The 14,060-nt window shown below is 35.5% G+C and overlaps 1 protein-coding gene across 9 annotated transcripts in view; it reads left to right on the top strand.

The window, feature by feature from the left end:
* The window catches only part of NBEA (neurobeachin), a 473,668-nt gene that overhangs the window by 374,321 nt on the left and 85,287 nt on the right, over positions 1-14,060 (top strand). For all 9 annotated transcript variants that reach the window (XM_051778818.1, XM_051778819.1, XM_051778828.1 and 6 more), the window contains 2 exons: positions 2,392-2,507; positions 11,139-11,251. In XM_051778818.1, coding sequence (XP_051634778.1) covers positions 2,392-2,507; positions 11,139-11,251 — 229 coding nt within the window. The remainder of the gene's footprint in view (positions 1-2,391; positions 2,508-11,138; positions 11,252-14,060) is intronic.

The following is a 14,060-nucleotide window of genomic DNA, read 5'->3' as shown; positions in this document are numbered from 1 at the left end:
AGAGTTGCCATAACTATATTCAATATCAGCTTACTAAATTAAAAGTGACTGTGAAAAGAGTTGTGTCGTACTCCACATATGGAATATATAACATCCCTTCCCTCAACAAAATGGCATGAAATTTTTTCTAAACACATTTAAACATATAAAACTTGAAAAATTGGATCATTCCATTGTACTTCAGAGTCTTCTGCAGTTTCCATTTTGAGTAGATGTTTCATGGTTCTCTAGAAGCAAAGGAAGCACATTCATTTCTGAGAAATAGTTTGATCAAAGTTGGGTGGATTTAGCAAAACAGAAAACAGTGGGTCTTCCTGTGTTAGCTGAAACAAGCAGGCGTGGAACCAATTTATTGTGCATAATTTTTTCCAGTCTTTGCTGAAATAACTGTGAATCTTTCAAACACCTTAGATATGGAGTAAATAAGGATGTGTTTTAGTATATTTTGATTTTCTGTAGAGTGTACTCAAATCAGGTATTCAAATGTGAAGTCCAGCACTTGACAGTTTATAGATTTTTGAGACTCCCTAGAAGACTGTGAATAAAGTCTAAAAGCAGCTACTAAGCTGTACTGATGGAATGGGTGGAACACAAAGTTGGTGACAGAAATGCTTTGTAAATTTAATGAGCTCCTTAGTATTTTTATTTTCTGTGTTGACTAATTTGTGTGTAGTGTTAGCCAAAATTTTCTGGGAACAATATGTCTTTGAGAGTTCCACTGTAAAACTAATTGTTAATCTATAAAATGCAATATAAAATATGATTACATTCCAATATTTCTTTAGATACTTGTTTCATAAGAAGTGTAATAGAAATAACTAAAACATTTTGTATTGCCTCCTGTGTACTAGTAAAGTGTATTTACCTTTGGCATCCTAGAGTCATAAGGCTAGTCAATGTGGCAAGACCCTATGTCCTGCTATTTGGGTAAATACACTTGCAGGGTCATTTCTGTATGCCCTATTTGTAACCTGAAGTATGGCAGACATTGATAACCTGGCCACTTGCAATTTAGACACAAAATTGTGCCTGTACACGCCAATCACATACCAATACTCATAATTTCTCTGGAAGTAGAGTTTAGTGCATATATAGAAGTATGTACATGTATCTTTAGAAGTAGATGGTTCACAGTTTTGTAAACTCTGCCCAATTTGACAATTTGCATATAACTTTAAGAAAATACTCAGCATTCAGAGTCTAGAAAAAGTACAATTAGTGTGCTTAGTGTGCAACTAAAAGCTGAAGCATTGTGTCCCTGTTTACTCTTGACAAGCTATAGAAGTGCTACTAGATATATTCTTTAAATTCAACAAATTCAGACTACACATTGGAAACCCTCTTTGTTGTTGTTATTTTTAAGAGGTATAAACATTTTCCTTATTTTGATACACTTACAAGATCTAAATTTCTGTAAAAAAAATGTATCTGAGGATATTTTCTCCTTCCAAAGATTTTTCTTGTCTTTTTTTTCAGGCAAGAACTATTCTCTCTAGAAATGAGTTGAGAGCAATGAGCCTGTTTCTACTTTTTGCAGATTGTTTTCTTTAATACATTAGTCTAGACTGACTCTAGTCCCCTATATTTTACCAACCAGGGACAGTATATACAATGGGTAATTTAGAACTTGGTGTATGGTATTTGGTTATTGTGATGTTGACAAATTGAATGCAGAAGAGCTTAAGTTTTCTGATTTTCTTTTCCTTGGCATGTAGTTTGATTCTCTCTCCCTTATCCAGTCATGAAAGTTTTAGAAAATGTGTGGAAATTATCTTAAAAGCTTCTGCTCCTCTTTCTAATTTGAATTAAATACAATTCAGAAGTCATTATGGAGAGACAGATGAACAGGTGAGCAGATAACTGAGTAAACCCTGTTTCTTTCAGAAACCAGGCTATAAATTGAAGTCTTGAAGCTTACTGGGATATAAGAAAGAATCATGGTTAGCTGACCAGAGAAGAGGTGCACAAATTGTGTAATAAATATCTTCAACCCATGTGATGGAAATATATGGCACTTTAATCTATCACTCACTCACCTTAATGAACTTATCTCAATATATACCTTTGAAACAGGAAATTGGTATTCCTCTTTTCTTCCTGCTAGACAAGCCAGGCACCAGGAGGTCTGCAGTTCTTTTACTCCCAGTCTTTTAACCAGATTCAGAATAAAATAAAACACAACATATTATTCTGATTTATTACAATGCTGTAGTAGTGGTAAAATAAAATATAGTTCCTAATTTTATCCATTTCTCAAATAAGGTAATAGTATCTTCTTGACATAAAAAAGCCTCTGAGAGAATCTGAAATTAATCACACTCATTATGTTACCCTACATCGTAACATTTAAGATGACTCTTAAAAAAATAATTCTTTAAATGTATTTCCTAGGAGAATCTCTCTGGCCACACCCCGACAGCTTTATAAATCCTCCAACATGACTCAGCGCTGGCAGAGACGGGAGATATCTAACTTTGAATACTTGATGTTCCTCAATACTATAGCAGGTAAGGCTTCTGACGATTTAATCCTTCATAATGCATTTGTTTGTCAAAGTCTTAAGCACCGTGACTTGATAGAATACATTTATCTCTCTAGAATTCAGCTGCAGCTTTGTGATAGATTCGGAAACACACACATTAAATTTTATCAGAAAATGCACAACCTATCACTGAGACTTTAGATTCATGTGTTGCTGTGGAGGCTGTTCCTTGCTCCCCTTCTGCCATTTCCTCTGCTGACAGTTTTGTCTGAAGCTTTATTAGAGTCAACAAACCATTGCCAGAGAGTGTCTGGAAATAATAATGGGAAAATGTAATTTCACTACTTCATCATTCTCTGCAACAGCAACTAGACAGCAGAATAACAACAGTATTCTGCCTAGTACAGATGTCACCTGGATTGTGGTATGATTAGATTACAGCATCTTTTCTCATTTAGTTCTTTGAGCTGAAGTATAATATCAGATTAGGTATTTAAAATGAGAAATAACTGCCGTAGACATCCATTTGTTATTGGCAAAAGAAGAGCTTTTCTGGCAATTGTCATTAATTAAACATTCACAATGATATTATTCCTTTCACCTTTCCCTTTTCTATGTATTCTCTCCTATGGTAATTTTAAATGTAAAAATGTTTTTTAGACCATATACAAAAATTTCCAGGAGGTTGTCTACTATTATGATTCCTGCCTGTAGCACACATGCTGCTTATAAACCTGCCCGTGGAGAGCCTTCCTCAGACATTTCACTTCAGTGAGCTTTAATTTGAAACCCAAATTAAATTCCACCAGGCATCACTTTGTACTCCAGTGTTACAATTCTCATCTTTACTTGGTCCTGACTTTTATGCTCAAGGTTATCCTCAGGCCAGATATAAGATACATGTCAGTGTGAAACCTAAAAGTAGCACTCGTTACACTGACTAGTCTAAGGACAGTCACTGCATTCTGCCCAGTAGGGCAGTGGCAGAATTCAGGAGCTGTCAAATTCGCTTGCTTTGAACCTTTAGGCTTTTGCTGCTGTGCATGGTAGTCATCTTCCATATATCCAGTCTTATAGATATTAATAAATGTGTCATCAAATTATCCCGATGTGGTACAGAAGTGCTACTACTGAACAATTGGAAATCTGAGGGCATGTTTACCTTATGCAGTGAAGCAAAAAGCAGAGTCCCTGAAACTACTGGACATCTGGGTTGGAAAGTCCATATGGTGAAGTCCAATGAAGGCTCACCAGCTTGGTTCCCAAGCATTATAGCTACAGTTCCGCAGTTCTCTGCTGGAGGAAGGAGCCTTGCTGAGCGTTTATTGCCTCTGGCACAGTGCCATGAGAATGCTGCTATCCTGACTCTGGACATTGGCCTGTCTCCAGCTGCTTCATGGCTCTTTAACATCAGCTGCCCTTCTGGTGGTGAGGAAGTACAGGCAGAGCCTTGCAAGCTCTCTGACTGCCTCACCCAGACTTGGAGGATTTTTCTGGAGAGCTAGGAAGGTAGCCTAGGTCCTCTCAGTCCTTGTCCAATACAATAACAACAGAAAAGTCCTTTGCTTGTAATTTCCTTTTTATGTATTCATTTTTTCTGTAAGCAGTGAGACTAAACTCTTTAAATGACAGTACACAAGAGCTGAGCCAATTTTTTATAAATTTTTCATTTTTAATCAGTTTAAAATTTCAAGGTCATTTACTTTTAGGTACATCACCAAAACATCCAAACCTAGAAGACACCATTATGTCTGAAGTCAATTAGGAATTGCAGTGACACACTAAAGTATTCATCAGTAAACAAAGTTCAGTCTGGAGAGATTCCTTCAGAGTATCTCAGAGATCTCAAAAGAAATGTTTTTTGACCTTTTGTTTAATACTAATACTGCTGGGCATGTTTTATAGCCAAACACTTTGGGTGGTTGTACAAGACAAGTTTCTCTTAAGTCATCTGGTAGCATTCATCTGCCTTACAACAGGATGACTTGACATTCCCATTCTAGGTACCACCTGCTATGGCCGAAGTTTGAAGGATTACTGACTATTTGTTGTTTTTGGTGTATATTCATGAGTTTGTGTTGTATTTGGAAAAGTAGATTGGTCACTACCTTTGGAGTGTCTCTCTCTGACTCAAAGCATTTAATTTCTAGCAAATTTATGTGTATTAGTCTTATACTGGTAAATCTCATAGATTCATGTAATCTCATAGTTAACTGTATAAGCTCTATTGCTCATTTCACAGCATTACCTACCATCTTATAAAATCTTTCAGCAGTACGTGATTTTTTTTTTTTAATTATAATCAAATTTATCCTCGATAGCTGAACTCCCTGCCAATGACACACACCAGACTGACTGAAACCCAACAGGCAATTCTAGACATGACAACAAACTTTTTATTGCAGTTTGGAACAAACCCCAAAGTTGTCTGACTTTTTGACAGAAGCAAAAATCCCCTCAAGTTATTTTTTTGGAAGATCAATCTAGTTTTCTATTCTAATGAAGTCTGTACTTCATCTAGGTAGCTGACTTCCAAAAACTCATTAAGAACTTGGGAGCATTGCAAAGAATCTCATCATAAAGCTCCTGGCAAACCAGAAACCCACCCACAATGGAGTGCACCTGAGCTCCAAGTCCAATCATAGGGAAGAAAGCTTCAAAACCTAAATATGTGTTAGACAGCCTAAAAGTTCTCACATCCCCAAGCCGATTGCTCCACTATTGCATGGCATAGTACCACCACAGCCTGAGATTTGGGAAACTACAGGCAGCCTGAATGACACTGCTGCTTTTACAGCTGTGCCTGTATTTTCTGTAAGTCTTCTGTTGAAAAGCATTCCTCAAAAATATTCCCTTTACAAGAAATAGATGTTTTCTGATGAAGCACTAGAAAAACTAATAACTCTATCAGAAATACAGTACTGGAAGCAAAGTACCTCTAGTACTTGTTGCCCTAGTTTTGATAAGAGTTATATACACTGTTTTGATAACTATCCATGTACATCTATATTAAACAGGCACAAATTCTTATATGCACTGTACACAGGACCCTCAGCAGTCAGAAGAAAATACAGAAATTTCTATTTTGTATGCAAAGATAGAATACAGAGTATGCTTGTGACCTCTTTTCCTAAGTGAAGACGTGTATTTTCTTTTTTTTCTTCTTGGAAATCCAGTTTCCAAATACATTTTTAATTATACTCTTTTGTAATGAGATTCCATAAGAAATATTTTCTTAAAAATTGCAAGTTCTTTGCCAGTAATTGTTCATGTAGGCAACGATGACCTAGTTTTGGAATATAACTGTTTATTTAAGCAGCATCTTATTCTCTAACAATATTATTGTTCTTAGCTATTGAGAAATATATGCATCAAATTTTTTTTATTTATGTCACCATTTAACTCCTACTGACTTATTCAGCATATCTGAGCTGTAACTTAGTCAGAAATATGGAGGTTTGACACTTCAAAAAAATGTAGATTATCTCTTGGTAAGTAGATGATAAGTAAGGTCACTTCACTGTTTTTCCTTCTCATCTTAGTAGATGTCCATTAACAACGTGGTTTAGTGCATCTTTTGCTAATTCTTTGTAGTTTCCCTTTTTTTTTTTTACAATGGTGTTTATTTAATATTTAGTTCTTACAAAAGAGTATTAAAGCACTCCCATTTTCTTGTGATCCTTTTCTGAAATTACTCAAGAAGCAGTAGCCTTGCAAGAGAGACGTTCAGAACTAAGGATTCTGACACCAGCTCATTTTTTTTGTTTGTGGCATCATGCAGATGGGTCCTTTCCCACAAGAAGTCTTTTACCTGCTTGTTAATACTGTTAATTACATAGACTGGTTGGACTCTGAACAACAGAACCACTGAAATAAATATATGAATATCTTCTTAAATCTCTACCCGTTTTGCTGGTATGTTTATCCTGACAAGAATGGCTCCTGCCTATCCTATATGTTCTTCGTGTTTGAAATACCAAAGTGTCCCTTTGGAAAATATCCATCTTTCCATGACTTTTGTTTTAATCTTTACATCAGCATCTGAAATGTTTCCACATTTCATTTTTAGTTTAACTGTTTCTACTGTGATCTGTACTCATGACTTAATAACTGTCTACTTCAGCTCTCAAAGATCTCTCTTTCTAGTTTATTTCCTATCCAAGTATATATGATTATTTTCACTTGCGTTGGTTGGCCTGATGTCTCATTGCAATTTCAGTTCAAAATCGCTCTCCATCTTCAAAACTCTATAGCGTCTTGTTTCAACCTGTTTCTCTGGCCCTCTAGTTTCAATCTTCTCACCTCCCTATTCTGTTTCCAGGCTCTTCACCTCTTTCTTGCCCTCTTTTCTGGCTCAAGCATATTTCATCATGTTTTCATCCCAGAGGTAAACACTGCACTCTGCTGCTTATCAATCAGCCTCAATGTTACCCCTGGTTTTTGTCCTGGTTGTGTAGACAAGCCTTCCTGGCCACCTTCCCCCTCCTCCTATGTATTTCTTTCTCAGGGATCCTTTTACTTTGAAGACTTGGAAGCAGCTATGATTATGCTAATTGTCCTTTCTGCATGGGACCAGCATATGTGTCAACTGAACCCTCTGGGTGATATAGGAAACAAGTAATTGTTACTATTCTCAGTTACAAGGTTATTGAAAAGATTATTTATTGAAAAGAGCACTTAGAAGTAATCCCACCACGGCAAAAGGGATCAAGAATAGTGGGAACAAGAAGTCATTTTGTAATATGGTTGTAGTGCTCACTCTTTTAGTTAGAAGTCTAGTTTTCAAGTCTATTTCTCAGTATTTAACTGATTCCTGCTGAGTTTTTCTTTTCAGATTGTAGTATATTAAATATGTGATTGCATTTGTATTTATTTGAATTTTAAGTCTTTTAAATCCTATATACCACAGCTTTTAAAAGAAATGGAGAATAATTCCATCCTTAATTCTTGTGAGCAATTTCTTGTAGTGGGAAGAATATTATTTTTAAAGGTTTGTGGAAAAAAATGACATCTTCAGTTAGGTAATAAATTTCTTCCCCTTCCCCCCTTTTTTTTCACCTGTTTAGCTTTTTCCACTTTTTTACTCTGTGATGTACAAGCCCTCACTGGTTAATTATGTATATATTTAGCTACTGCATGTGTTGGGCTTATTATTGTCATCTAATTAGATGTAACTTGAACTACTTGCTTCTAGAAAAATCATTAAAAATTCTTTCCTAATGACCTAGAGATGACAAAATGTCTGTAAAGTGTGAAGAAGCAGACAAGCACAGGAACATCGCTCTTAAAGAGTGTTAATCCAGATGCTGCAATCATCTAATTAAACAATATTTTGCTGTCATTAACATTTTCACCAAGGAATTGCAGTTATAATTTCTTTGTCAGCTGTCTCTAGCTCGCTTTACCTTCAAAACTGAAGTGCCATATAAAAACATTAAATTGGATGGTTTAATTAAAAACTTTTGTGGGTTTTTTTTTTATGAAGAAACATAAGATCTCATTTACTATGCCTCATTTTTATTGTTCAAATAGATTAGTGTCACAGGCTTGCGATATTTAATATTCAGCCTTTAATATTAATCTCTGTAAACCTACTTGAGGGAAATCTGAAGCTTCTGAAAAGGTATAGAGCCTACTGATAGTGGTACAGGTTTTATGTTTTATATTTATTTAGCTAAAGAAAGAACCAAATAATTCTTGCTGGAAGAACCAGACAATTGATGAGATGGTTAAGTATATTCATCTGCTGACTTTATTCTGAAAATCATTAGTTGTGAAGCCAGAATTGATCAAAACAGCATTCCTAATAAAGTGAAACCACTGATATTTATGCATGTTTAGAACTATGGACTTGTAATCCCATTATAGGCCTAGATCACTGTCCTCCACTCAGATAAGTATAGATGTATGGTCTTAACTTACCATGTAGGTTTGGTGTCCTCTCACAATTTAATTTATAGTTCATGTTCTTGAGTCCATTTTATTTGTTGATATTAAGAAAAAATTGTTTTATTAATAAAAATAAATCACTAACTTTTTTATTAAACAAATTAATAGCTATTCTTAGTAGTTAATCTCTTCATAAATAAAACATGTTTTATAAATATTGAAGTAGGAGAGAAGAAAATATTTTGTTTATTTTTTCACAAGACTATGCTTATATTTATCAAATACATAATCACAAAGGCTCTGTTGTTTGCCACTTATCCTACCTAAGCTGAGAGATAAACCGCTTCAAATTATTTCTCATTGTGGGGTAAAAAAATGCACACAGGAGTTACTGCAGTGTTCTGACATGGAGCTAATGTCACATGATACTTTCTTCATATGTCTATACTATAAGTAATCACTCAGCAAAGAAGAACTCACAGCAGCTAGGCTCAGGATTGCTTTTTTTCTTGACTTAATCACAGATTTATGATTTTCCCATATGGAATGGGAACAAAAAGTCAAAATCTTTTGGTTGAATATTGAAATTAAATTGATATGAAGTAAATGAAATAAGTATCAAAACTAAATGAAATACAATATGAAAAAATCTCAGTTTTGAAATTAAAATTAATTTTGGATAACCCTACATTTCCTTTCAAAATTTTGCAAAAGGATGTTCTCACCTTTTCAAATGTTTCTATAAAGTGGTTACGGTTGAAGATCTTTGCTACTCTGAACTCTTTTCCATTAAAGTTTTGATTCTGAAGAATCTTTATTTTTGCTTATGCTTTGTAATAGACTACAGTCATCTCAGTCATTCTCTTCCTAAATCTCGAATTTCTTTTAGTCTGCTGTCTACATAAACACAAATGTCTTTCTATTGTGGAAGCTTTTGCACACTCCTCTGTTAATTAAGGATTCTGATGGTGAGAAAAACTCTTATTGTATGAAGCTATAGTTTTATAGAGGCCATATTTTATAGAACTCTAACTTTGATAATCTCAAGAAACTTTACAAGACATTTGTAATTAAACCCTTACCAAAGAGGAAAATAATATTCCGACTTGATGTATGTGGAAAATGAGGCAGAATTGTCTTTCTTCAAGACACATAGAGTGCTCTCCCTAAAATCTAAAAGAATTAATATTCTGCCAGAGAATATCTTTCCTTTTCCACCCTTGTATGGATAAAATCTGGTATATTTCTTGGTTTAGTTGTTTGGTACATTCTTGTTCTGTCTAAGAGTCATTTTGCATTCATTCATTCATTCATTGCTGTTATTAAAGGAGTGGTTTTGTTTCTATCCATCTTTGTGTGTGTAGTGCACAGTGCTGGCACTGCATTTGTATCAAAGTCGCATTTGCACCTCATTGTTTTTTATATTCTTGTGAACATCTATGTGTTCAAAGTGTAAAAATGAGGACACACAGTTATTAACAGTATGCACTTTTCCTGTATTCAGTGAAGCTATGTACAAAATAGAAACATGCTTTTTTGTTCAGCAACTTCTATTGAAAAAATAAGGGGTTTGTAGAGCAGTGAAAGTTTCACATTTCATTAAAGCAGAAATGATTTTTGTGGAGAATTGCAACTGCAACTCAGAACAAGGAAGCCTGTGTTTTCCTGTGCTGGGTTTTGTACCCCAGGAATCTGTCCAGAATCTGCAAGGAAGCAGTTAGTAAAACAGAGCTGTAAATCTGCTGCAGGACTGGGAATTGTTAACCTGGATTATTTCAGTCTGCTAATTATATTACATAAACAGACACACACACACACACACACACACACACACACACACGCACGCATATATGTATTTATGACCGGATTTTGCTTCTAAAGACTCATGTTGCATATTGTGTGGTTCTCACCATTTTCATAGGGTGGATGGTTCTGTACTAAGAAATTTCATTTGTCTTATCAGTAAAATGTTAGAGTCTACTAAATACCAGAGAGCACAGAAATAGCTGCCTTTCCCAACACATTTTTCTTAGTGACAAATTCATATTTTTCAGTTTATTGCAGTTACAGGTTGTTCTTTGAAATGGTATCTAAAGGTGGTTTTTGAACAATTGAGCTGCTGGGATGATAGCAAGGCTTCTTTCATGATTGAAAAGAGTGGCCTGGGATGGTCAGCACTGTCTTTTAGGGAGGAGAAATGTTTTTTATTTTCAAAGTGATTACAAAATAGTGTTAAAGCAAACATGGCTTTCACCACTTTGATTCCACAGTTGCAGTGGAATCTCACCACTTCTTCAGTGAAGAAGAACCACAGGGAATAATGGGTTAATATGGCCTATCTGGGATAGACCTAGATTTGAAAACCTCAAATTTAGTCCCTTGCTGTTTGGAGTCTCATTTAATCTTTGCCAGCTCTGATACTGCATAAAGTTGCTAGGAAAATAATAGTCTAGTTCTTTTAAATTTCTACAGTCATGCTATAAAAATATCTTAATGGAAATATAAAAAGAAAACATTTATTGGCGTATGGTGTGTTTTAGCTGATCTTGAAAGACACTGTGCTCTTTATATTATGTTGATTTCTGTGTTGACATCTGATTCAGTATAAGTACATCTAAATGGCTGCTTTTGTCTGGAAGATTTATACCTGATTGTGTCAAGTGGTGGGAACTGGGAACATGTGATGCAACAAATGTAACCACTAGATTGTTTTCCAGCTGGAGAAGTGGACGCTGTTTCCTAATTCTTAAAACTTTCTTTTTAATAGGACGAACATACAATGATCTGAACCAATACCCTGTATTTCCTTGGGTTTTAACAAACTATGAATCAGAAGAGTTAGACCTGACCCTTCCAGGCAACTTCAGAGATCTTTCAAAGGTATGCTTCAATTTTGTCAAAGAACAGTCAACCAGTCCTTTTAGGAAGAGATTTTGTTTTATGTTTATAGTCTGGTTGCGTAAGGTCTTAAACTCATAAAAGTCTGAAATGAACCTTTCCATTTTAGAATGACTTTGTAGTGAATCTCTGCATTATGGTACTTCCATGTCTCTGACTTTACTGGTTCCAAATCCAGGTACTCCTCCGTACCTTCTGATTTATGGAACGTGATTCCATCAGACCACTCAATCTCACTAATTATCTCCCCGAGTTTATAAAAGCTAATCCTTTGGAAATAAAAAGCTTAAACTAATATTTCACTTTATTTTGCAGTGACTAGAATACTAATATAATAGCAGCACTTCCTTTTGGTTTAATAATTATTTAGTAAACAAATATTTTGTATTTTAGATCCTGGAGTATCTGGTCCCTATTTTTATTTCTTGGGCTTTTTCCCTCCAACCAGGTTTTAGTGTTTTATAATGATAAAGTACCTAGTATTTTTTTCTCTAATAGGATCACATTGTTGTCTATACCTGACTTAGGTACTCTAGTTGTGTCAACAGACTGGAGAGAAGGTCTCTCCTGGCCAAGTGTAGCAGAAACCTATAGAGGGGCTCTACTTTTGGCCAGCTAAAATAAAGACAAAAAACAGGGCTTAAAACTAAGTTGTGAGAAGTATCATTCCTGGTTCCTATCAACTAAGTGTATGCACTATCTTACCAGTGAAGGTGGGTAGTCCTTCAAAATCCCCAGTGTGAGGTTTCTGTTTTTTGAGTGCGACAGCTTTTTTACATTCTTGCCACAGCTCCTCAACCAGGAGGGAGAAGTTCCTTGTACAAGTTGAGTGAGGCTCAAAACCACAGGAAACTGTGACTCACTGACTTAAGGAGTGAGACTGGAGACGAGAAAATGACCCCCAAGGCCTGTTCTGCAGTCCTGTGCTGCAGCCCATGCTTTCCCTTCTGCTACTGGTCAGTCATTAATGTTTCTGGGGCTTCTGCTTTAAGTCTGGAATTTCTTTCCACCTCTCCCTTAAAGCACACATCCTGGGGAGCAATGAAGACATCCTGTCCTGGATATGTCACAGTCTCATCCCTGTCAGAAAGAGTATGCTTGCAGTACCTTCACATGTATTGTAACTATTCACAGAAGCCTGCTTTGTGAGACATCCGAAATAATTTGAGTAGGACTTGAATGAATAATAGCAGATAAAGATACCTAAGTTTTTTCTCCCTTTTTTCTTAGACAAATAAATGAATAAGTAAATAAACCCAGAATTTACACTACATGCACAGTATGCCTCAGATAGAAACAAATAGGCTGATAATTTCCTTAGGTTTTGTAAAAGTTCTGACCTTTCACTATATTAGGTATGTTTCACAAATGTGTGTTTCAATCCTTTAACACTATTGTAATCTGTGCCAAGAACAGTAAAAGATCCACAGAGACATTACTTAAATAAACACCTGTGATTATTTTACACTTGCTTGTTCCCTAGCATGTATAAAAGTATTGCTGGTTCAGAGTTGTTCAGAGTGATAAACCTTGCACTTTTCAAAATTTCTCAAACTCACTTGCAAGTATTAATAGCACTGTGTGTGGTGAAGTGCAACAAGATTAGACAGTGTCTCATAAGTGCTTCTCTAGGTGCTTAGTTTTGGCTGAATCCAAATTTTTATGGCAGTCTACTATAGCATATAATTGCTATAGGAAGTGTGATAGCTGAATAAATAGATTTTCCTCATGAGTTAGTAAAGACTCATTATGGAATTAGTGCTTGTATAGCTTATTAAGTATCACTGCACTTTAGTTAGTGCTGTCCTTGAAAGGACATGTAAAATCAAGTCCATGGCTATTTACTTTTCATCAAGAATCCATGCAATGTGCCCCTTTCCTTGCCCAATTTGATAACTGCATTCTCTTACCAAAAGTTATCAGTGGTTTCCTCTGGAAAAGATAGGTTTTTGACCACTGAAAACAATCCTGCACAGAACTAGTATAGGAAAATATTCTTTCATTTCTGGGAATATTTGTGCTGCATTTATCCCCTGGATGTGTGAGAAAACCCATGTGAAATCTGTAAAGTGTTGTGGAATCTCTCAGGATAAAAGGGTTGTAATTGTCTGTTTTTTCCAGTATTCATTATAGTAACACCTGATAGATTTCATTTCACCATAGTTTTAAAAGGAAAAATAGATCAATGATTTATTTTAAAATGCAGTGACCAATTAGTATGAAATACCTTACTTTGTCCACTTGGGCTGTTATGCATTACTTGCGTCCTGTTTCAATTTTTGCATTATCAGTAAAAATATTCAAAATCAGAACATATCTGAAGTATTTCCCTGGCAATTCTGTTTTAATTTTCAGTATTGTCCTGTAAGTGAGCCCTTTCTTTCCTTGTTAGGGAGGTGAATCCTGAGTAGCCTGGTGTTTAAATGCAAGAGTTAGTGATTTATTGTTCACATTATTGAACCAGGGTGTGCTATCAAGTCGCAGCCAGACCTTGGGGGGAGTCACAGACAGTATCCTTTCCATGAGGAGCCACTTCCTTCTGTCGGATTTTACCCTGCAATAGAGAAATGTTTCTGCAGGTTTGATGGCAAATCCAAACCTCCAGCTAAATTGTTGATGGATAAAATCTCCTTCGTCAGTTCCTGACCTCCTGTCTCCCTGCAAATTTGCCCTTCTTTGTTTCACAAAGCCTCGGTTGTTGATTTTTAGTAATTAATTCTCTTCAAACCATCTTCTGAAATTATTTAGAATTCTAACACTATTGCATATGTGGTAGAAACCCACAAAAGGA

This window comes from Manacus candei, unplaced genomic scaffold (genome assembly GCF_025592945.1).
Source record: "Manacus candei isolate 608988 ecotype Guabito, Panama unplaced genomic scaffold, ASM2559294v1 h1tg000014l, whole genome shotgun sequence".
NCBI lineage: Eukaryota > Metazoa > Chordata > Aves > Passeriformes > Pipridae > Manacus > Manacus candei.
This window is presented reverse-complemented; position numbering and strand designations above follow the sequence as displayed.